This window comes from Pinus tabuliformis, chromosome J, assembly GCF_031772625.1.
Source record: "Pinus tabuliformis cultivar Carrire ecotype Pingquan chromosome J, CPIR1, whole genome shotgun sequence".
NCBI lineage: Eukaryota > Viridiplantae > Streptophyta > Pinopsida > Pinales > Pinaceae > Pinus > Pinus tabuliformis.
The window spans coordinates 1,049,623,266-1,049,648,997 of NC_142295.1; the positions used below are offsets into that span (position 1 = coordinate 1,049,623,266).

Below are 25,732 nucleotides of genomic sequence, written 5' to 3' on the forward strand. Positions count from 1 at the left end.
GGGCTTCATGAGGATGTCAATAACTTGCTCATGAGTCTTGATGTGTTGGATCCTTATTGCTACCCATTGTACCATATCTTGGATAAAGTGGTACTTGATATCAATATGCTTGGAGCGGTCGTGGAACACATGATTCTCTGAAAGGAGAATCCCACTTTGAATGTTGCAACAGATAATGGTGGTATCCATTCACATGCTCAAACAGCTCACTAAAGAGCTTTTTCAATCAAACTTCACAAGAAGTCATACTATCTACAATATATTCGGCCTCGACGGTGCTTAGAGCAACCGATTTATGCTTTTTGCTCATCCAAGAAATTGAAGCATATCCCAACTAGAAACATCCTGACGTGATCTTTCTATCCACCACACTGCCAGCCCAGTCAACATCATAATATCCATGTAGCCTCAAATTTTCGATAGTGTATCTTAGTCCATAGTTGATAGTGCCACAGAGATATCTTAAGAGATTCTTAGCAGCGACCCAATGTATGTGATGAGTCTCAACCATAAATTGACTCAAATTATTTACTATAAATCATATGCCCAGTCGAGAGTTTAATAAGAACATCAGGGCCCCCACAAGTTGCCTATAGGCAGAAGGGTTTACCAATTTGGTCCCAACAACACTTCCACATAGCTTCGTGAAGTTTAGTTCCATTGGAGTAGACACATACTTGCATTCCACCATCCCATATCTTTCTAACAACTTCATAATGTATTTTCCTTGAGAAAGGAAAATCTTGCCCGACTTTTGCTATACCTCCAAGCCTAGGAAGTAATGCATTAGTCCTAGGTCCTTCATTCAAATTCAAAAGTCAACTCCCTCTTACATTGATAAATGAGAGGGTCTACACTAGTCAGAAATAGATCATCAACATAAAGGACCAAAATAAGTGGCATGTCCTTTTCAAACTTTAAGTATAGGTTTGGATTAGCATAATTCCTTGTAAATCCCAACTTCATAAGATAGTTATAAATCCTCTCATACCAAGCCCTAGGGGCTTGCTTTAACCCATAGAGGGATTCCTTCAACCTGCATACATGAGTCCTTTGATCTTGTACTTTAAACCCCTATTGTTGTTCCAATTAGACTTCCTCCTTAAGTGAGCCATGTAAGAACGCAGTCTTTACGTCCATTTGATGTAGGCTTCATCCTTGATTTGCAGTGAGAGCAATTATAGATCGGATAGTGGTATATCGAGCAATTGGTGCAAATATTTCATCATAGTCCACTCCTTCCTTTTGAGCGAAGCCACGACCTTTGAACCTGGACTTATATTTTTCAATACTTCCATCACCTCCATGTTTAATTTTGTAAAGCCATTTGGAGGTGACCACAAACTTCTCCTTAGATCGAGGAACCACGCCCCAGACATCATTCTTCATGGTCGATTCATATTCCTCATTCATCACATCTTTCCATACTTGGTGCTTTACGACTTCTTTGAACGTGCAAGGTTCAACTTCAACAGTAGTACTCATGGCAACCAAGCACCCTTGATACGTGTTAGGCTTCTTACTTTCGCGAAATGTTCCTCTTGGAGCAAAATGTTTTTCAGCATATTCAAGAGTGTCCTTGAGGTATAAGAATCACCAGGAGGTAGATCAAGAGGATCCATTAGACCATCAACATCAGGCATGGCCTCATCCATCAGAGGTTCTTCTTATTTTCCAGTAGCATCATCATCATCCTTGCTTGAGATGGGGAGATCTTTGGCTTTCTCGAGGGCAGTGTCTCCATCAAAGGTAACATCTCTACTTACTTCCACATCTCTTTGACCAGCTACATAAATTCTATATGCCTTTGAATTTCCACTGTAGCCGACGAATATACCTTTCTTCACGGAAGCTTCCAACCTATTCCTTTTCTCTTTAAGCACATGAAATTATATTGGACAACCAAAGATTCTAAAATGAGAAACATCAGGTTTCTTACCAGTGAAAACTTCCTTGGGTGTCTTGAAATCCAAATCTTGATGAGGGCTCCTATTTTGAACATATATAGCAGTGTTGGTAGCTTCTCCCCATAGGAATTTTAGTAGACCTTGATCAGAGATCATGGCACGGGTGGCTTCCATAATCGTTCAATTCTTTCTTTCAGCAACATCATTCTGTTGAGAATTGTATGGAACAATTGTCTCCCTCTTAATGCTAGGCTCTTTGCAAAAGTCATTGAATTGATTGGATTCATATTTGGTTCCATTGTTAGTCCTTAACGTCTTGATCTTCTTCCATGTTTGATTCTCCACCAATGCTTTGAAAGAAAAAAACCACTTTAACCCTTCATTCTTCCTCTTCAAGAAATAGATCCATGTTTTGCATGAGAATTCATCCACAAATATTGCATAGTATAAGTATCCTCCTCATGAAGTTACGAGCAAGATACCATACAGGGCAGAATGGATCAATTGAAGAATATTAGTTGTCTTGCTTTCACTAGAAGGAAATGGTTCCTTTGTATGTTTCCCATTTGCACATCCATAACATATTTCTTGACGGTTCATGTTAAACTCAAGCATCCCTATGACCATCTTCCTTACCCCATGTAAGGCTTTACAATGTAAGTGGGTAAATCTCTAGTGCCATAGTTCACTTTGAACAAAAGTATCACTTACTAAAGCTCCCAAAGGACTTCCACCAACTTGATAGAAACTATCAACCCTAAATCCAAGAGTAAAAGCATGTTTAGGTTTTCTATGTCATATATGTACCTTTCCATCATTGAATGCTACCTTGAAGCCTTTGTCTTCCATCACAAAAATAAACACCACGTTCCTCAAATTGAGCACATACAATACTTCTTGTAGATGTATGGTTTGACTATAATTCAAATGAAGTGTGATAGATTCTATCCCTTTCACGAGGTAGGTGGCATTATCTCCCAGTATAATCTTTAGATTAGATTTCTTCTCAACCAAATTTGAGAGGGCCTCCTTGTATCCTATGAAGTGCCTTGAAGCTTCACTATCAATCAACTAATGATCCAAAGTATCCGGAGGAGAGGAAGTAGAAAGAACAAAAATAAGATAGAACTCATCTTGTTTCTCTACAACATTACTTTCATCATACCTGATATTTCTTGTCCTCTTGGAGGTCAATTATTTCCTTCCTGAGCAGTGGGAGCATTCCTCTTTCCTTTTTTGTTGTACCCATTGTTCCTTTGATTTCCATTTCCCTTGAAATTGTTGTTGTTGTTATTGTCATTCCTTGGAGGATTTTTCTTGTGATGATACTCTAGCATAGTGGCTGAACCTGTTGCAATTGTAGCATCTTCCTTTGAATCCCTTCTTAGATCCTTGACCCTCTCTCCTTAGACCAACATCATTCTTCTTTGCATGTGTAGAAAAAGCAATAGGTTCATTTCCATTGCTAGATTTATCTCTCGCCATCATTATTGTCTCTTCTTGAGTGCATCTAGCCAATAACTCATCAAAACCAGGTATCATATCATTGTTGAGAATGGTAGTGGTAAATATATGCCAAGGTCTCGAAAGACCTCCAAGAGCAATGAGAGTGAGTTCCTTGTCAGCAATAACTTCTCCAATAGATAACAGGTCATTCTTGATTTGAGTTATTCTCATGAAGTAGAATTGCATAGACTCCCCTTTATTCATCTTGATACCCTTCAACTTGTTTTTGAGAAAGAGAATTTGACTTGCATTGTTCACTTTGAACATTCCAACCAACTTATCATATATTTCCTTAGAAGTTCCCAAATCAAAAATACAGGTAATCAAATGCTTTTGAATGAAGTCAATCAAACTTTTCTTTGCTTTGACCTCACCTTTTCTATACTACATTTTCGCAGCAGCAGGTGAATTTTAAGGAGGCTCCACCACTTTTCCCTACACATAGTCCAATACTTCATGCTCCTCCAAAATCATCTTCCGTGCATGATAGTCAAATTTGTCATTGAGTTGGTCCTCAACCTTCAAGTAAGATGTAGAGGCCATGGAGACTTGCCCAATAGTCTTTGTCCAACAAATATCTTAGTGATTTATTTTCTCTATTGTTTGGGTTTGTCCTCGCCCGGGCTCTAATACCATGTTAATTTTAGATAACAATGGTATGTTCTATGCTTGCAACAATTACTTCATTGTACTCTTATTAGCCCAATGTCAATTCAATTTAATTTCCAATAGCAATCACATAAACCATTAATTCACGTTGACAATAATTGTAGATAGAACATAAATAGTAAAATGCAAAAGACAAGTCAAGACAAGAGAACACCAAAATTTTGGTTAATGCCAGGGACAAAACCCACAAGATGAAAACCCTTAATCCTTAATCCTTCCTCTTATCTATTATCATTTGTTCAGCACAATCCAATAATGTACAATGATGATGTCAAATTCAAAGTTGACTTGACAAAAGATGATCCAAAACATTGTCCAAAACAACCTTGTCAAAAAAATAGTATTTTGCATCTAATCAACAATAGTCAAGCATCCCTAACTAGAAAGTCAATAGTGGTCAACACAACAACAAACAGTGAACAAATCAACAATCAAACTCAATCAACTTGAAGTCAACCCTGCAGTCAACATAGGTCAAAGTGCCCAAAAATCCTTGATTTCTGTGCTAGTCAATGCAGCCTGCCCAAACAAAATTATTCCTCCAAAAATCACAATCAAATCTGGTCAAGAGAGCCTCAGTCAACATTGGTCAAACTTAGTTGAAACAAGTCAACGCCCAATCAAAGATGCCTCCTAAAATCCACACGTGTGAGAGAAAGAGGCTGCCTACAACGTGTACGACCCAATCAGATGAGGAGAGAGAAGACTTGATGAGTTATGATGATGCCAAATGAAGTTTGAGGTCACTCTTATTTATATGAATCAATGAGGGTCAAAAGACATGTTTCTTGGGCTTCATGAGCCTACATGATGGTGAGGCCGACCTTGACAAATTGCACTTGTGTGGGTTTCACTTCAAAAACATATTTCTCTTTGTCCAATTTCAGTGAACCTTAAGTCAATTTTGGTCCTCTCGAAAAGATGAAATCAATGCAATAATTATCTTCTTCAAATGAGCTGCCCAAAGTGGAATTTGGCCCTAGTTGCATAATTTAACACCAATACGACAGGAGCAGACCTCAATTATGATGTAAATTGTCCACGAGATATTCAAAGGAAAACTGAGGTGCTAAGAAGATCAAACTTGAAATAATGTCAACCCTTAGCATATTTCACTTATGCTTCATAACTATTACTTCAGAATAGCCTCAGGTCTAAATAGGTTACATGACTTCTAAATATCAGAGCAAGATGTATTCCTATGAAATCTGAGTTTGCCTCATCCACAGTGGAATAATGAATATATTTAGCATGCTTTTGAGCCTGAATCTTCTGGCTGCAATACTGACCTCTGCTTATCATTTTGCCTTGAAGATATAGCAATATTGTCTTCAAATCAAATCTAAGACCATCTTGTGATGAAATCTCCTCACAAAAACGTATCAGTAATGTACCAAGGTTATTCTACTGACTGCTACAAATCAACTCCAATTTCTAAGGATGACTTGGGCTACATTACTGAGGTTGCCTTGCTTCAGATCAGATTAATGAAACTCAATTAAGATAGATCAGATTTAGGGCTTATAGAATTGATTCATGAACTCTGCAAGTGTTACAGTGCAATGTAGTGTGAATATATTCTATATCTATCATAACAGACAGCTGCAAAAAACAAGTTACCTCAGTTTGAAGACAAAGGTACTGTGCTAAGTGTCTCAAGAATTTCTGAATGTTGAGAGATCTCCAACAACACAGGATCAAGTTTCGATCACAACCAGTGCTCTGTCATAAATGATCAAAGCAAACCTTGAGTTTGATACCTTGTCCTAAAAACTTTGACTGCGTGCCCTCTCAATATCAAGAATCATGCCACAAAACGTTTCAACAATGGTCTGCAAAGGGGGATGAAAACTATGTTCGTAGATCTTAAATCAACTCGTACTAGTTCATAGATAGGTCTGAGAGAAACAAGTCAATGATTAGCTTCTGAAGATGAGTCCTTCAATCACAAACATTCGTTGTGCCACAGAACCGTCCAGCAATAGGACTCTAAGCGACAAAATCAGTGTGTTCCAAAACAGCGATAAACTATACCCAAGAATTTGAAAAATAGGCCTTCCAAGATTCGACCTTCTACACCAGATTCAAAACGAATCACAAGGGAAATCTGTGACAGGTTTGTAGTGATGAATTAAAGTTTCTGCTCTTGTGCAAAATATGCCATAAATTCTTTCCCTAAGAAAGCCGAAATCTCCTCAGAAGAGGGCTGCACCTCTGGATAAGATTACCTTAAACCCTCAAACTGTTCCTTTGAAATGTCACAGATTGATGCCAAAAGGAGGGCCGAGTAGGCCTCAAGAATCCATGAACCAGTTTCAATGATCTGGAAGTGTAACATTGTGTTTGCCTGCTTGGATCAGCTTGAAGAAGACAACAGAATGATCCCAGTAATGCTCAGATCCCAGCAAAACCCTTTTCAAAGATAAACAAGAAAGAAAAACCCCAGAAAGACTTCAAAAATTTCAACTCCTGCTCCATATATGTTTGTCAAACACGTGGAAAATCTCAGAGAAAAGTTCTAAAAGATCTACGTGGTATTGTGTCTTGTGAAGAATCCCAGCCTTTCTTCTATAGAGGTTGAGGAGGGGTTCCATGCAGACAACCTAAGGAGGGAAAATTAAAAAATAAAAAATAATTGGAGTTCTCCTTATGGAGCCAGCCATTTCACGACCAAATTAATGATAAGATTTTAGACCATAAAAATCTTCATTATTTGAACAAATTTCTTAATCAATGAGGAGTTTCCACATCATCTCATTTTGGGGATTCTGACCACAAATAGGGGTTTCAACCTTTAATCAATCATATCTCACAAACGGTGAGGAGCCTCGTGGTGTGCCACATATTGTTAGAATCAACATGACAAGGAGCATCAAGTGATGATGGTTTCCAAAACAAATTCATTGATCTGCATCCTCAAACACTTCAACAAGTGCAGGGCTTTCTAGGGATTCTTGCCGTCTAGAGTTTCCAATTGATGCAAACTAGACAAATATTAAGACCGGTCAAAGATGGATGTTGGCATCAATGACAACACCATTCAAAAGTAGGTAGATAACAATCCTTATCCACGTGTCACTGCCTCATAGGGTTACGTCCTCAACCATACCAGTTTTGCTTCCATATTAGCACTATTGTGCACTATGATCCATGTCATCTTGCTATGCCATCATGCCACATCGACACACCACATTAGTACCACATCATCATGCCATGTCATCCAAGACCTACCTTCATGCCACATCAACATGCCACATCACCCAATAGTTTCCATTGTGCCACACCAACATTCCACATCAACATGGCATATCAACATCATGTCAGCTTGCCACATCAGTGGATTATTGGGTGCTATTAGTATCAAGAGGAAAACCTGATAGCAGAGGTCCCAACCTCTTGACACCTGATACCTTGAAAAGCAATAGTCGATACCCAAACAACTGATATCCCAATCTCCCGATAATGTAATTATTTAATGAGAATTTTCTCTATCTGTCGACATATATTATCGAGACTGTTAGTATTGAGGGTTAGCTTGACTTCGTGCACATATGTTCACCCGACACCCAATAACTGATAACTTGATTTTGGTGTCGTGATGCACTATAGTTAAATGATAGGAAATTCTTTATTATTTGATGGACATTTTCAAGTTTTATTTGCATCGAGTGTTTGCTCTTGGTGGATAAATAAGGATACCTAATACCTAGTAGCCCAATCCCTCGAAACTGACCTCCTGACATCGATAGTGGAAAGGTTGATACACCACCATAACTAACAGGGAACTGTGCATTAGTCAATGGACATTTTGGGATCCGTCAGTGTCAGGGTTTACACTGGTAGTAGTTGTAGTCTTCCTGACACCTGATAGTTGATGGCCCGATACGTGATTGCCAAAACCCTGATATTTGTACTTTGATACCTAATCATTCACAAAGTGTTCATTTATTAGCCAACTGCCATTAGGAATTGGGAGAGGAAAATCTTTGATGAGGCTTATGCTATTTTTCTATGTATGAGATAGACAAGCACTCAATAACCATTACACATATTGTTGTATAGCAAGCAACCATTTTAGGTGGACTAGAAAAGTCCTATCTCAAAACCTATGTTTTTGAACGATCCGTTACATAGATTGCATTTTTTATGTTCTAGGTTGATTAAGAAAGCCACCCCAAAAATCCCCTAGTTCACATTTTTAGAGTGGTGAGATAACATTTTTGGTTTGGTGAGATAACAACTACCAAAACCATAAATCTATGAAAAAATCATTGCAAATCATTCTAATTAATTTTTAGCGTCCAGTGATAACAATTTGGTATCTCGCGTCACATAAACACTTGATTTATATAAGATTTCAATTGATTAGATAATTTATCATGCTAATGTTCACTTAAACCAACTTAAAATGTAAAACATGCATTAAGTCTCTTCCTTGATGAAGAGAAATTAAGTATTTACTTCAAGCAGGAAAACACCTTCCTTCTTTCACACATACAAAAGCTCTACAAATATTCTACACCCAAAATTGAAAAGTATACATAATTATTATATGAAGTAGTTTGCTTTTGACGTTGCATTAGTTTGTGTCTTCACTGAATATTTTGCAAAACATTTCAAAATTTTACATTAATAAATTACATCATTTATTTTATTATTGTTTTCAAATTCATTTATCTATTTTATGATTGGTTGATTAATTGGAGGTTTTATTGCATTTTCTTGGCATTTTCTTGTGTTCTTTTTCTATTTCCAACTCGTATAAAAATCAAATTTTAATATTTTTGAGGGTTGAAAGAAACTTTGACAAGGCAATCAATTGCTCAAAAAACTTCTAAAGTTACATGAATCTTCACCGACCACAGAGGCACCCAAATTCCTCCATTTCACAACCCTTTACCAAGCCTTCTTCCAAGAAGCCAAAGAGGCCAATGCTCACAATTTGTCCCTATTTGAATAAAATACTTTAACCTTTCTATTCCAACCAGGAAAACCTTTCAACATGTCAATAATCAAACAAGGATACAACATATACAACCTAGTTGTTTAGTCCTTCAATTGGCCTAGTAAAGGCCAAACACAATCACTTAAGGCCACACAAGCCCACATCAAGCCCATCAACAAATTTTCCATCAATTCAAGCGTTATTTAGTGAAATCTATAACACTTTGCCTCCGAAATTCTGTGAAAACTCTTTTCTTTGAGTCTTCACTTTGACATCAAGGCTTTTACTCTCATATCTAAGTCCATATCATTAAAAGATATTTTGATTAGAGAAACTATCATGGTCAGGGCCCACAGTTAGCCCCTATTTTATTGTGAATCATTTTAGTTGATGAGTGGGGGAGGGAGTTTGAACCTAAAACATCTAAAACAGATCTAAGATATGAAAAAATTAAGGATACCTACAAAAATGATCACCACAACATAGTCATAGCTTGTCTGGCCTATTTGCAATAGACCAAGCTCTCTCATTAAGGCTCACTAAGAGTCTGTCACAACCAAAATAGCCCCAACAACTAATTTACTAACTCCCTCACCACTAACCAATTAACCAACACAATGTCTAATAATTGATTCACTAACTCACAACCCCCTTAACCATTGATCAACCAACCAATTAATTAAATCCCCAACTACTATAGTTAAATGTAGTCAAACATGGTAAACTATGGTCTAATATAGTTATTCATTTTTTTTATTGATGCGATTGATCCACTAACTTACATATCCTTTAAGCATTGTCCAACTAACCCCTTAAGAAGTAGGTTCAAAACAACTTTGCTACATTGCAATTCATTGAATATGTTAAACAAAACAAAACTGAGATACAAAGGGAATGTTGCTAAGAAGCCCACGCCCAATGAAGTTTTTGTTGCACATTTTTAACAAAGTAAACACAAGTACAAGATCACTAAAATGCTAGCATTTTTCTAATACAATTTCCTTGCAACATATAAATTACTTTAATATTAATATTTATCAGTGAAATTTGAAAGGTTTGGTACTCCTACCCTTAAAATGTCAATTATAAAGAAACAACAATTGTGACTATAATTAGTTTTTTGAGTGTTGGTTTTGTAGACATCACATGTTATATTTAAATACCATGTATATATCTATTTCATTTACATGTGTTTTTCTATTGTAATTGCATTCTATTTGATATAAAACCATAAAAGTTAATGTATTAACTGTTATAATATTTCCGCTCACAATAAAATATATAAATTGATAAAATAGATGATAAATTTAATAACAAAATAAAACAAACTAATTCATTAACTTATTGTCTCTAAAGTTTAAAAAAAATGTAATACATTTATTTTTGTTTTGATGTGATTTTGTAGTATCATATAAAGACATATGACTCAAGGCATATATCATATTTCAGTATGAATGATTGATATACCACTTGACATCTTATACATCTTAGTTTTATTTTCGTATTTATGCAACAATGTATTTGTTTGATGTTGTTGCTGCTGTAGATGATTAAAATTTTGAGAAAAAAAAATGATTTTGTATTTTTTTAATTTCTCGATAATTTCTGATAGCTGTAGTCTACCTGTTACACATTTTGGAGCTTTTCCGAGCATATTTTCAGGTTGAATTTGCCAAAAATCCAGTAGGGATTTGTTGGAATCATAAGTTTGAACTGTGAAATTTCCCCATTTTGAGTGTTCTAGGGACTTTTTAAGGTGCTGAATCCATATATGCAGTCAAAAATGCATTTTAAAATACAAAGATCATGATTTGACTAAAAATTGTTTGGTCAGATTCCAACCAAAAACTCCAAAACATATAATAATTGGACAACGTCATTTCTGATATCATCCTCTATGTGGTCTTTTTTCCAAACCCCAGTGATAAATTCCTAACGATAATCATGAATATAACATTGATATATAATCCATATTTTTGACACCCAATCTTCTAATTCCCATGTCTCCTATAATTTCCTATTCACCTAGATACATGTAGGCAATAATAATCTATTATTTAATCACCTATAATTTCCTATTCACTTACATACATGTACATCATAGTCATTTATTATTTAATGATTTTGTGAACTCACAAGTCAAACACTACTCTATACATTATTAACAAATGTGACCATTACTTTAATGACCTAACAAACACCCCTTCATGATCATATTGGCCTACATACCAAACATATAGAACTATGTCCATTCTTCATTGTGTCAATGGGGTGTCGCTGGAAATTGAGTTCTTCACCAAGCTGCATCAATCCTATAGAGCCATGGGAATCACATACCTGTGCCCCTATATTCTTAACCTATGCCCTGTACATGTGGCCCACGTTTGCCAAGCATTCCACAAGATACAAACTTTGTACATTTACAATTAGCAATTAGCCATTTTCAAATCCATGCAGGCAGCAGAACATCTAAATTTGTTTAAAAACGGAAACAATGGCTAACCACTGTCCTGCATTTATGCATATTTTCTAATCAAACTTCATATACAAGATATAAGCAGTTCACAAAACAATACTACATACGTGTAAGAATTCCTCAAAAGGCAAAAGGCAAACTATAAACATTGCTGCACGTTATGTCCTTTTGTTTCTAAAACTCAACACTTGATGAAAACTGCTCCAGGTCTATCAAAATATCAGACAAAGGAAGCTGGCAATCCAATATTCATATTACAATTAACAATAGCAGTATCTGCAATATAACATGTTTGTACTTTTAGTTGAGCTGAGATGGGGAATTCTCTAATCAATACTACCCTGGCCTTCTTGTAACTAAGTAGTCGCACAGATTTTTATTCTGTATCCAGAAAGCATTATGATGTTTCATGAACATGTCCCTGAAGTAATCCATCTCTGATCTGCCCAGCAACATCTCGAACTGCACCAGGTCCATGTGGGATGAATACTGATGATGACTTTGAAGATGCTCCTATCTCTTTCATTGTGTCAAAATATTGTGTGACCAAGACCATGTCCATCACATCTTTTGCAGTTGTCCCAGGCACATTGCCTGAGAAAGCAAGTACACTTTCCCGAAGGCCATCAACGATTGCTTGCCGTTGACGAGCAATACCCAATCCAGACAAATACTTTGATTCTGCTTCAGCTTCCGCCCGTTTAATTTGTAATATTTTCTCTGCCTCAGCTTTGTCTTGTGTAGCAACCCTCATTCTTGCAGCTGAAATCAAAGTTCAATTGACTTATTGCATAAATAAGATAGCCAATTTTGTAAAAGAAATGTGAAATATAAAAGGACAAACTAAACCAAAATATGCATAGACTAGAGTAAAAATGTAGGTTCATGTGTTGTATTTGTAAGGTTGTTTTTTGAGAAGATATTACATTTTAAAACCAAAGCTACATTATTGAGGTTGAATGGTGATTAGTCTGCAGTGCACACCATCAGGTTATCCATAAAATTCAAAGGTATAACAAAGAATCTCTCAAAATAAAACAGGCATAGTTCCAAAACGAGCATCTATTCCTTTATTTAAATTTTAGATATTGTGCCTGGCAGAAATTAGTTAGGGCAGAGAATGCTTGCCTGCATTTATTTCATTCATTGCTTTCTTCACAGTTTCAGCAGGTACTATATCAATAATGAGAGTTTGCACTATTTCAAATCCATAGTTTGTCATAGCCTGTATCCAAAAAGAAGACAACATTGTGAAGTATGTTCAGAATATTTCTTAGCAAAACCTGAACCATTCACAAATTTATGACAAACAATGCTGTGATGATCCTTCAATACACAAAGAATTAGAGATATTTACTCCATTGAATATGAAGCAATAAATATGCAAGTATTTTTGAGTTTGTAGTTATCCCTGAAATAAAAACATAAGACCAAACATGAAATGATTTTCACTCTTACCTTTTCGAGTTCCACTTCAACAGCTTTAGCAACATCATTTTTTTGCTCAAAAACTGCATCCAAGTTCAACTTTGGGACACATGCCCGAATGACTGCACTTAAAAACGTGGACATGAGCTCAAACAGCAGTGCACGAGTTATGTAAAGCAGAAAAGAACACCTTACAACAAAGGAGAATGCATACTGTATATAAATACAGGCATTACAAAATAACTGGTGATTTATAGCCTAAATCAATGGCTCAACTAACAAGTTTTCTTCTTTCAATCAAACCTTAGAAAGCACCATTTATGTTTTCCAGTTGTCTAGGATCTATATACGCACAATACATGAACCATAACGATTGACTTCAAATACGTTATTGTCAATCCTTCTTAAAGATGGGGTCATCCCATTCCATTTGCTTTAGCAAATTAGAAAATGGTAGCATTTGATTATTTCAACTAATTCAACACATAGTGTTTACGCTTCACCAACTATGGATGTTCAAAACACACTAATTAGTAGATACAAATTGTCAAAATTTCATCATTAATGTAATCCTAGTACGATGGTCAGACATATATTGTTTTTTATCGACTCCACAAACAAACTAAAGTTATAATGTCAACAAAAACAAGTATATATGGATGTGAAATTGAAGTAGATTACAATTCATGGAAGGGATATAGAAGGAAAATCCATGGCTAAAATGCAGGTACCTCTTACAGAGGTCCAAGTTACTAAAAGGAAACTAAATAAGGTTAGTGCATCAACTGTCAACCAAAATGTACTTTGTAATTGTATGGAGAATAGCTCCTTTACAGACCAGAACAGAATTGCCAATCTCCAACTGATCTTAACACATATATTTGGTTGCACCATCATATATACTTGACAACACCAATGATTCTATTTGGACCCTTGTAACTCTCCAATGAAAGCACTTTTGCATAAATTTATCAGTATGTAATATTCTTGGAACAGATCATACTGGCAGCAGCATAAGTTTGTGACTATGTTAGTAGGGGTGGTTATGAAATCTACCATCAAAGACATAAGCTTGGATCTGCTCCTTTGTATTGCTGAGCTTATAAAAAGCATCCACTGATTTTTCTAAAAGGGCACGGTATTGCACAGATGCAACAACAGTCACAAATACATTATCCTGCCACAACAAAAATTATTAGTGCAAGATCATTTAAATAAATAGATAGACATATCAAGCTCATTGCAGACACTCAGAATGTCTTCGATGCCTATGAAATTTGCATTTCACTTTAGACTAATTTCAATTGTAAATACTTTCCAAAATGAAAATAAGCTCATTAAATAACATTTTTATTAATACCAAATACACATAGACGGTAAACTTTTGTTTAAAACACATATACATAAATGTAGGCTTTTGTTTTAAACTATAATCATGCCATACAATAGCACTAGGCTGCATACCTTTGTTTTTGTCTCGCATCGCACATCCAGCTTTTGTACCCGTAAGGAAAGATAGCCTCCAATTTTACTCCCAAAAATCCATGGCATACAGTGGAGGCCTGGCTCAAGAACTTTATCAAAGCGTCCAAAAGTCTCTTTCATAGCCACTGTTGCTTGTTCCACTTGTACACAGCAGAATAACTGTCCCATTTTCTTTATGACTGTACCTGCTAGACAGGACAATTAGAGTTGAAGGCTGTCTAAAGTCTAGAGGCACTAAAACCACTTAACTCTATAAGAAAACAATAAACTTGCAAATGGAATCATCACTACAGTCATAAGACCTTTACTGATCAACTAAAATACCTACTTGAAGCTGTACATATGTTGTTAAGAGAAGCTACATACTGTTCAGTTTTCACATTCTTATGATGCATTTGTTGAATGGATATATTTCAAGATAAATTTATACAAACAAGCATATCAATAAAAATGATTAGGAAAGTAAAATTTTTTCCTTTTTGGGAAAACATCATGTGTTTTTCTTGAAAGGAACAGCCAAGCGGAAGGTTTTTTTTCAAAGTCATCCATACAACCTCAACTTTATCATGAAATGCAGCAATAAAATAGTTGTTACATAAATTCATCCAACTTTCACTTTACCTCCACAAACCAGACACTATGAGTCAACTATTTTTATTTTATTGGAAACTGAACATGACCACTAGGTTTGATGAAGTTTGAACACAATCCCATATTGTATAGAAGTAATTGCTATGCTTAAATGAAACAGACAACAGGCCTTTCATAATTTACCTTATATCTGAATCTGACCAACTTGATAATAGTGGAAGCTTGCACCCAACTCTTACAGGGCAAACCCAAAAGTTATTCGAAAGGACACAGCCGTGAATAAACCCTGCTGAATAAATTGAAATTTGCGTCAACATTTCTCCTTTCTTTCTCTTGAATGTTGCAACTTGCATCCACACCAATATATGCACCCATGGACCTCATTAATTATGATGTCCAAACAAGAATATGGATTTCCATGCATAGAACCACAGAGGATGCAAATAAACCATGTGAATGTCTATAGACAACCTTTTGATGGCAACTGAAAATTTTATCCACAAGGAAGCACATCTTCGCATTAAATTTTCAGATCATGATATGCAGATTCTGCACTCAGAAAAATTAACCTAACAGCTTGGAAACAGAAATACTAAACTTCAATTAAAACCGAGGATTCTGAGTTCACTAAACTACAAAAAAGTCACTCTAGAATAAGTACAAACAGCCAATACACACAGGTCTGACATTTGAACCGTCAATACTGCATCACTGTTTTATTAATTAAAAAAACATGAAATACAATGCAATTAGCTCATCTCGGAAAAATCAACCTAACAGCTATGAAACAGAAATGCTAAACTTCAATCAAAACTGCAGATTCTGAGTATGAAAAAGTACACAAAGGTCTGAACTTTCAATACTGCATCACTGTTTTATTAATTAAAGACTAAGAAATACAATGCAATTAGCTCAACTCCTAAGCACACACACTCACAAAATGTTTAACAACATCCACCCTTCCTTTCTTTCATAGAGGAATATTGGCTGGGATTTACAAAATAAAGCAATCCCATGCACAGCACCTAACTTAGGTTACATAACCCTAGTCCTAAATCTGCCTAGAATATATTGCCTAACTTGCATGAGAGAAGCAGCCTGGAATAAAGTGCCTCCTAGGAAAGTGCACTGTGCTTTAATTATTGAAACTGTCTCTACTATGCACTTTCCGAAAAATATAGATCTGTGCCAGGAACAGAACTGATAAAAGCAATTCTACTTTTATAGAAGCCACCATCTATCTTAAACTAGAAAACACTCTCAACATGGCTCACGAAACATGGCTCTATCTAAGTCAGGAAAACACTCTCAACTTAAGGCAATCATGAATATATACATCAACCATAACATGCCTATAACTGATGTGCCTCTTTTAATATTGCTGCACCCTCACACACAAACTGCAATCTGTTTATGGATCCATACATTGTATGGATCTTCTGAAGTGCTGGCTGTATGGATCCGCTGAACTGAAGCACTGTTGAAGGATAAACACCTTCATGACAACAGGTGAACTCTACCATCACTACTGCACCATGCTGATGTTGCTCTTGAGTCTTGACTGTGCCTTCAACCTGCCTGTACACAGACCAAGGCTGCTGCTGGGTATGCTTCTTTGCTCAGAGGAAACTCTTAACACATTTAGAGCAACATTGGTATAACTCTTAACACTGCCTCTTTGGTAGGAAAGGGTTCCCCACCAAGCCAAGATACTATCACAACATCTTGAAGCTTCCCTCTACTAGGGGCATCATCATCATCACCTTCAATGTATAAATCCCCTGTACAGAGAAAACTTTATCACTGACCAACCAACCTCGAACTTCCTTCATGTCAACTTCACTAATCAAAAATACTCTTACACTAAAACATGAGTTGTTTAGCACTTATTGCCATGACAAATTCAACTAAATACAGGGCCAAGATAAATGGATCAGATTTATCAAATAAAGAATTAAAATCTGCACTAAACTTGGGGAAGCCCAACTTGAGTAAAAACTTATCAATCCTAAAATACCAAACTCTTAGTGCATGTATTGGCCCAGGCAGGCCCATCTTCAATCTGAATCCATAGGTAACTTGCCCATTCACCTCAGAACCTTTGGCAACTGAAGCAAAAACTTTGACAAGATCAACTCCTTCTCTTTGAGAAAATCCCTTGGTAATTGGAGCAAGAGTCAACTCCCTCTTCCTAAGAGAATCCTTGACAAGAAACCTATCCAAGTATTCTTCAAAACTCTCATTAGTTGCAAAAATGAATCAATCATAAAGTCCAGGGTAAGTTTCGAAATTGTCTCCACAAAGCTAGAAGGGCACTCCTCCATCATGGCATCCTGCCATACCTGCTCTACTAGATCAACAAGTAACTAGTAAAGGTTGCCATTTCAACTCCTCTAAGCCAGAACTCAACCAAGTTCCTTCTAGTGATCACCTACAAACCATCAAACTCAGTAATACACTGTAGATCTGTCATGCAAGAAACTGAAAGAAGACTCTTCGTTGAACCAGAAACATACAAGGCATCATCTAACTCAAGAATTTCACCTAAAGGCGTGCAGAAAGAGATACAGCCCAATCTAATAATTGGACGAGTCGCATCATTGCCCAATTCCACCTGCATGATATGCCCATGTTTTGGAACTCTGTTGAATGCATTCTTATTCAATGTGACGTGTTTATATGCTCCACTGTCCACATGCCAACATACACTACAGATTGTGTTGGTGGAAAGGCACGATACCATGGGGACAATGGTCTCAAGTTTGGATGTTAAATCAGCCAAGACCAATTGAAGTTGTTGCACTCATTGCAAACATGTGTTTTTGTTGGTTGGGTTTCTCCCCCCGAAGACACTGAGATGCAATTGGGTGATCTTGTGAGACTTCACATGAATCAAGTCTTTCTTCCCCTAGTCCAAAGAACCCAAATCTTCCCCCTTGTCCTTCTAACCCCTCCCAAGTCCTCCTTACCTTTTCTCCTCATCTTTCTAATGAGGGCTGAATTCTAACTCTCCTTGACACTTGCTAACATAATCTCCAATGTAGTCTCCACTTGGATGAAATCATCCCAAAGTTTCTCCAAAAAGGAAAGTTTCTCACAAGCTATGTTGCATGGGTTCGTGAACCCGGGGGTGGGGTTCTCGAACCTGTCCCAAGTTCTCGTCCCCAAGAACCGGGTTCAAGTATAGGTGCTTCTGAAACGAACCTATAAGAACCAGGTTCGGTTAGTAAGAACCGGGTTCTCCATAACAGAAATTTGGATTTGTTTGTCCTTTACGGTGCACCGAACCCCGATAACGGGTGTGTGGAACCCCAAAATCGGGTGCTTCAGGGTTAGCGAGTAGGTTCATTTCAGCAGATGTGGGAGCATTTTTTTATTAAAAGTAAATGAATGGTAGTATAAAAGTGAAGAGCGTCACAAAGATTCAGGTGCACGAGGGCTGAAAAATGAAGTAGAAAACTTATCTATATCCAACTTTGGGGCAACTTGGTGAGGGATTTGGATAAATTCTTCAGTGGTTTGCTATAATATAGTTTACGAGACATTTGAAATTTTGTATTTTGTTCGAGATGTGTTGCCTTTAAATTTCCATAATGTCCCAAGGCTTTGCAAAATCTATGTATCTTTTGTTTTTTAACCAAAGATTTGTCTGAGCGTCGATTTGCCAAGATTCGTAGAGCAACTTTGTCTGAGTGTCAATTTGTCGTGGCATTAATAGGTTCATAAATTTTTTTACTAGAGCACCAAAATCATGGGTTATACATCACATGATTTCATCTTAATCATGTTTTTTGAAATGCATTTTACATTTCTAGCCATAAAACTGTTGTGTATTCCTTTATTTTCGTATAATTAATTATCTTTTTGCAATGGGTCTTTATTTGGGTATGGGCTTCCACTGCACCTTTGAGAATTAAATTCAAATTTTGATTGGACTGTTGATATTCAAAGTTAATATCAATGGCTCTGACTTTCACTGCAAATTGTTATTGCAAACTGCCATAGGCTATTTTGTGTTGGGTGTTGAATTCACATTAGAACTCTCTAAATAGCAAAAACGCTTCATAAGGCTCAATATGTCTGAAATCTTTGCCAATCCTAAAGCAGGCAATAAAGTGCAAGTTCAAAAATTTATGTCTTTGCACTATTCTTGTCTCCAACATTAACATGCTTGGATGATTTTGTTTGTTAAAGGCTTTAAAGAATCATCACTCATGAGGAAAGACAACAGAGGATCTATGTCACTTCTACCATTTGTTTCGAAAATATTTTATTTTTCTTGTTTAAAGTTGGAAAGTATACAAGTTCATATATATATATATACCTCTGACGAACCCATGTACCCTATTTCAAAAAGTGACGTACCCATCCTGGTCCTCGAACCCACGTTTCCTAACAACATAGCTCACAAGCATTGACTTCCCAAACAAATAGATCCCAAGATGGAGAGAATCTATTTAAAGCAATGGGCACCAACTCCTCATTCTCCACCTTCACCCAATAGCAACAAGTTGATCTTGAAGTTGTGAAATCTACATAAGATAACTAGTCACTAAATCTGATTGCTCATGCATGTGACAGTAAGCTTGTTCTTCAACACCATCTTGAGGTTAATATTCACACTTCAATACACACTAACTAGGAGATCATACATCTCCTTAGTTGTCTTTTCAGTAAAGTGAGCGACCAAGTGGTTCTTCACTAAATCAAGGATGATTTGCTTTGTCTTGGCCTACTTTTCCATTCTAGGATAATAGTGCAACTTTCGTAGGCATTGTTACCTTATCCACATAACTCCAAAGATCAACCTCGTCCAGTAGTGTCTCAATATCCATTTTCATGGTCTAAAGTTGGAAGCGCCCTCTAGATGGTCACATTCTCTAAAGAGCAAGATTGGTCATACCTACAACATCTATATCATGATAAAACTTATGTTGCAGGCGCCCCCTTACCTTGCATGTTGGTACACAAATGCATTAAAACAACGAAATGGGTATGAAATAACATGAAAACACTATCAATTCTACTATACAACATTTCCCAATTTGGAAACATCATACAATATGACTAATAGCAACAAAGTCAAAAAGCACTTTTAATCCATTGCAAAATGGGGAAGAGAGAGCAACAAATTGGAATGAGGAAGCAGAAACAAAAGACTATCATCACCCACTTCAAGCATAAGCATATGTATTATGAAAACACTACTCAACAAATAGCCCCATGATAAAAACCAATAAACAAAACCATACAATGATGTCGAAAGATAGAGACAGTAGACATAAGATTTTTAGGTGGAAACCCCCTTCCGGATCAAAAACCACCAAATGCTTCTTAGTAATTGTCTTCTTCTCTTTGAAAGAAATAATCACATCTAGTTTTCAGCTCCAACTGAAGAGGCTCCAACCCCTTGGTTTACAGGAACCAACCTAAAGGAGCACCAATGCCCTGGTTTACAGACACCAACCTAAAGGACGCACTAACGACTAGTGTTTTATCAACACCCACTAAAAGGATGCACCAAGGTCTTATTGCAGGCTCTAACCTACCCTAGCACCACCTTGCCGCTCTAAAGTGTTCTTAGGCACCAACCTGAAGGTGACTCCAATCACCTGCCTTGCACCACCCTACCACCCTGAACAGTTGGCGAACCTCGTTTCAAAATTTTCAGACTGGATCCCTCTATGCTCTCAATCAATATAACAAAGTTGTAAAGAAGATCCTGTTTCGTTGCACAAAACTGCTCAAACTTACCACTACCCAATAAAGCCACTGGACAAGTTGCACATCAAATCATGTCTATCAACATTGTGACATCAACTGACATAGCTCAATCCGATCACTGCATACACTGTCATTGCATTGCACTGCTCACGAATGAATAAGCATTCAAGAGCTCACGAGGCAGTCAACCCAAATCACTGTACCAAGCTACTTATGTTGCTTCTAATACTGGGCATTGATGTGTGATGATGGCTCAAATCGAGATGCCTCAAGTCATCCCTATGACCTGCTTGCAATGCTCTTAGACACTGCCCAAGTAGGGCTACTAGCATATGTCTTATTACTACTATTGTTCACTAGTCATACATTGTTGTCCTTGTCTCATGTCAATAAGCAACAAAGTCAAAAAATATCATTGATATTGTTACATAAACATTGTCATACCAATGCATCGCATCAACATGTGTTGTTATCACATCAATGAGTAATCAATGCCACTGATATAGAAAGTTCCTCGCCTTAATGACATGCTAAAACATACTCAACAAGACAATAGTCACTTTGGAGTCTATAAAAGAGTCACACTATTTGTCCAATAATCAAGTCAAATCTACTGACCATTATCAAGTTTATTACATGAATCAACACTGCTACAGTTGTTTATAGGTCATAATGCACTATATGGATAATAGGTCATTGTCTCATATTACAAGAAATATTTATGGTTTTTACATCACTATCATTCACTGATAATCTATGGTTAATGCTCTTTAGTTGTGTAATGATAAGTATTCACCATCACTATACATGAATTTGTCATAGGCTTATTGATATATGTGTGCATGCTCACACTAAGTATTTCAATAAAATCAGAAATCAATCATTGGATTAATGCATTTGATCCTACCAAGGTGTTGAACATGAAATCAATGATTGGCTTAGTGCATTTCGTTCTTGAAGTTGTTCATCGATACACAATGAGATTGCAGTGAGAATCACCATCATATATTGACATATGAGTTATTGACGTACTATCAACAACATCATGCAATCCTATAGCCTTAAGGAGGTATACAATGTCATTGTTGAGGTGATACAATCACAAATACATAAAGGACTCACTGCCACTAATTGACTGTTAACTAGGTCACATATCAAAGGCTCACACTCAGGTTGACTTGCTAAGTGTACAAATATTCAAGGCAATGGTCCTATATAGTAGCAGTCATAATAACCAATTCTCGCTCTAGAGTAGCCTTATCACAATCCTTAAGTTAGGTTTGTCTTACAACAAATAAGTCACTAATCTTTGTAAACAAGACCGCAGGTTTAGGAGTGTTATTCTTATTGAACCATGGACTCTTATCCTCAAAGGTCTTGTATGTAATGAGATACTTTTAAGAAGTCACAGTCTTTACACTTTAACCACAAGTCTGGTACACTGATGAAGTCATTTTGAAACAGTTAAGGCCGCAAACCTTGCAATGATATTTTATTATTTAGAGATCTAAAAGCCTAGGTCGCTTGCTAGAGATGATACCTTGGAGGACACAAATGGTAGGTCGAATGGGCTTGTGATAAGCTTAAAGTGTATCAAAGATGGACTTGTTAATGCACAAAAGGTGGTTATAATGAGGGCCGAAGTACCATAACGCAAAAGATTATGTCACAAAAATTTTGATCTTCCAAAAAATAAACACCCAAATGATGGAACTTTTGAGATAGCTCGAACCTGCAATAAAAGCTACCCAAACGAATTCAAAGATACCAAAGTAAAACAAGAACCTAACCCTTACCTGAGTTGTTTTGTTGTTCTGTATAGATGCCAAAGTTCTATGGAAACCCTAGGCCACTACAAGTTTCACTTCTAAAGTACTTGTTGTCTTTTACAGAGGTCTAATTTCAAAGCAAGGATAATCAAGACGAATGTTGAAGGTATGGAAATTTAATTTTAATTAGTTTGGAACCTTTCACAAATAGTTCGTTTGCCTTATTTGTCATAAAGTATATTATTTTAATATTAGGTGAGAAAGCTTACATTATGATCTTTGTGTATGTGTTTTCAATGATGGATTTGGGAAGGGCTCATTGAAGGTGACCGTTGGAGGATTTTTATTATTATTTAAATATTTATATTAGTACCCAAGCATTAGCCCTTATAGAGAGAAAATTGACATTTAATAAAGGTCAAAGTCCCTTGTAAGTTGAAGATATTACATAAGGTCTTTTATGAAATATTTTAATCACACCTACAATGGAGAAACACTTCTTCCTTGAGTAAAATATGTGTTGGCCTATGGTAAGGTGCCATGTCACCATGCATGGGGTTTTAGCCCACGAACTAGGGTCTTTGACTTCAAATGTGAATATCTTTCAAACCAGGTGGCCTCTCGGGGCATACCACATATCACCGGAAACATCTCAACGAGGAGAATCCAATGACGTGGATCTCCAAGCCAAACTCAATGATTTGCCACTTCAAAAACCCTCAACAAAGTTGCAGTATGTCCTTAGTCCAAGGAACCCAAACCCTAGGACTAAGGTTTTCAACCATCCAACAGTGGTGCTTCCAACTTGATGTAATCCAGAGAACTATAAGAAGTGTTCATTATCAATTTGACATCAATGACTGGTGTTTTAGTCAAAGTCAAACCCAATCAAACTCCAGGGGTTGACATCAATGATAACACCATCTAACAATATCCCTCTTTGTCATTGATGGCAACACACGTACTCCTTCTACGAGTACTACTCCTAACTTCATGCTTCCACCTCCTTCTCATGATGTCTCTCCCCCTTTGACATCAATGGCAAAGGGTGACTCCCCCTGACAATCTGCCCAATTCCTGTGGATCTGAAACTTGCTTGTGCTCCCCCTAATGAGTAGCCTTCCTTTGTCTTCTAGAAAAGTGCTTGTCTACTTTGAAATGCCTTCCTCAATGCTTGCTACAACAACCTGTTTTCCCCTATCATGCTATGCTTTATATAGATTTCCCCTATTGAATGTGGATCAACTTGTAATGAGGTTCTACAGTTTTGTACTGCTAACCTGCTATCAATGTTGATGACTCCTTGAGTTCTTCTAATGATTGATTGTTGTGGACCTGTATTCCTTTGACTGTTCTTTTTCCCTTGAACTTGCTTTGGACTTGACATATCTTTTCTTGACGTTTTTATTTTGCACATAATGCTGCATATTTGTCAATCGTAGACCTGTCAATAGATAGACTTCAAACGTGCCACATACTGTTGCATGAACTCCCCTTATTCAAAATTCAAGGAGTCAACAAGCTAGCTTCTTCAATATAATGTATCACCCAACACTTCAACTGGACCATCTTGACTCGTGTCATTGTCCAATGTATTTGTTGATTCATCATAACCTTTTGTCTTTATGAGTGTTGAGACCTTTTTATCTACTTAATCTTCTTGTACCTGTTTTCTTCTCCAAACTTTCTCGTACCTGCAATCTCGAGCTATGTGTCCATAGTTATGACATTTATAACATTCAGTGTTGGGGTTGTACCTGCAACTCTCGAGCTATGTGCCCATAATTATGACATTTGAAGCATTCAATGTTATCCATAGAAGATTCCATCTGGTATTTGCAATCGCGAGTTATATGGCCATAGTTATGGCATTTGAAATATTCAATGCTTGACCCATCTGGAATGTACTTTTTGCTAACAAAAACATCGTGGAACCTGTCTCGTGATCCTGCAAACCTGCTTCTAGGGTTTTGATAATGCCCTTCATAATTGTACCTGTCAAAAACTTTACAATCCTTGATCGCTTCATCGTCATTCTTTGGTGCTGCAACATCCTTAATATTCTTTGGTCCTTCACTTCGATCAGTCTTCTGCTCATTCTGTTTTTGTGAAGTCTTGGAGCTTGTGCCTTTGTACCATGGGGCTTCACCTGCTACTTCTACCTACATCTTCAATTTAGCCAATTCTTGATCTTTCCTGTCAATAACCTGCAAGTGTTCTTTTTGCCAATCCTTAAACTTCTTGACTTCATTAAGAGTTGCATCAAGTTCTTGCTTTTCAGCAAGGTCTTCCTGAATCCATCTTTTCAAGATTTGTCTTCTTCTTTTTGCTTCTTCTATTTGTAGCTTTAGAAGAGTGACCTTTTTTGCTTCTCTATTGAGAACTTGTATCTATTCCTTCTACCTTTTGTTTTCCTTCACGAGCCTATCTATTTCTGTAACAGTTGTATCCAATTCCTTTTGTTTTTTATCAACTTCAGAGACATACCTATTACCAAATTCTTTTTGTAGGCTTATCAGGTCTTTCTCTTTCTTTTTTGTTGCCTACACCTGTAGTTTCAACAGAGAAACTTCTTTTTTAAGTGTGTGATTTTCCTTCTCTGTGCTCTTCCATTCTTTACTTTCTTCAAATTATCTTCTAAGTGACTCTTCAACCTTTTTGGCTTCTTCCAATTGCACTTTAAGGCTGCTGATGATTTTCTCGGATTCTTCATTCTTCTTATTAAGGCTTTTGGCATGCCCTTTTGCTATCTTTAGTTCGTCTTTCAGAAATTTAACGTTTTCTTTTTCAAACTTAAGATCTTTTACAACTTTGATCATCTCAAATTGAAATGTGATTTCGTCCATCTCTTTATCTTCTTCCTCAAGAGCTTCCTTCCTGTTATCAAGGATAATAGAATCTGGAATTATTTCATTACATGGAACTTCCTTTGAATGCTTGGCTACTTTCTTCTTTGATTTTCCCATCTCTGTATTCTGAGATCAACCTTCTCGCTATTAAGTTGCTACTGAAAAAATCCGCTATGATTCCAATTGTTGGAAATACTGAGAGGGGGATGAACCAATATTTCATAGCAATTATTGTTGTGAAATCTATGGCATCATGTATTTAACTTGATTTCTCTTCTTTTATGAAATTATCTTATGATGTTTCACTTGTTATATCTTCTTTCAATTTGTTATGTTCTTATCATTAAGACTAATGCCATTCCATGAAGATCACAAACAAAAAG

At 36.6% G+C, this 25,732-nt stretch overlaps 1 protein-coding gene across 16 annotated transcripts in view; it reads right to left on the reverse strand.

The window, feature by feature from the left end:
* Positions 1-11,501: 11,501 nt before the first annotated feature.
* LOC149230523 (hypersensitive-induced response protein 1-like) overlaps positions 11,502-25,732 on the reverse strand; it is a 76,936-nt gene continuing 62,705 nt past the window's right edge. For 6 of the 16 annotated variants that reach the window (XM_089378998.1, XM_089378990.1, XM_089378993.1 and 3 more), the window contains 5 exons: positions 14,396-14,601; positions 13,988-14,108; positions 12,962-13,053; positions 12,632-12,728; positions 11,502-12,265 (listed from right to left, as the gene is read on the reverse strand). In XM_089378998.1, the coding sequence (XP_089235124.1) occupies positions 11,901-12,265; positions 12,632-12,728; positions 12,962-13,053; positions 13,988-14,108; positions 14,396-14,584 (864 nt within the window). In that variant the 5' untranslated portion in view covers positions 14,585-14,601 and the 3' untranslated portion in view covers positions 11,502-11,900. Of the gene's footprint in view, positions 12,266-12,631; positions 12,729-12,961; positions 13,054-13,987; positions 14,109-14,395; positions 14,605-15,190; positions 15,297-25,732 lie in introns of all 16 variants that reach the window. The other 10 variants (XM_089378996.1, XM_089378987.1, XM_089378982.1 and 7 more) reach the window with 4 other exon arrangements.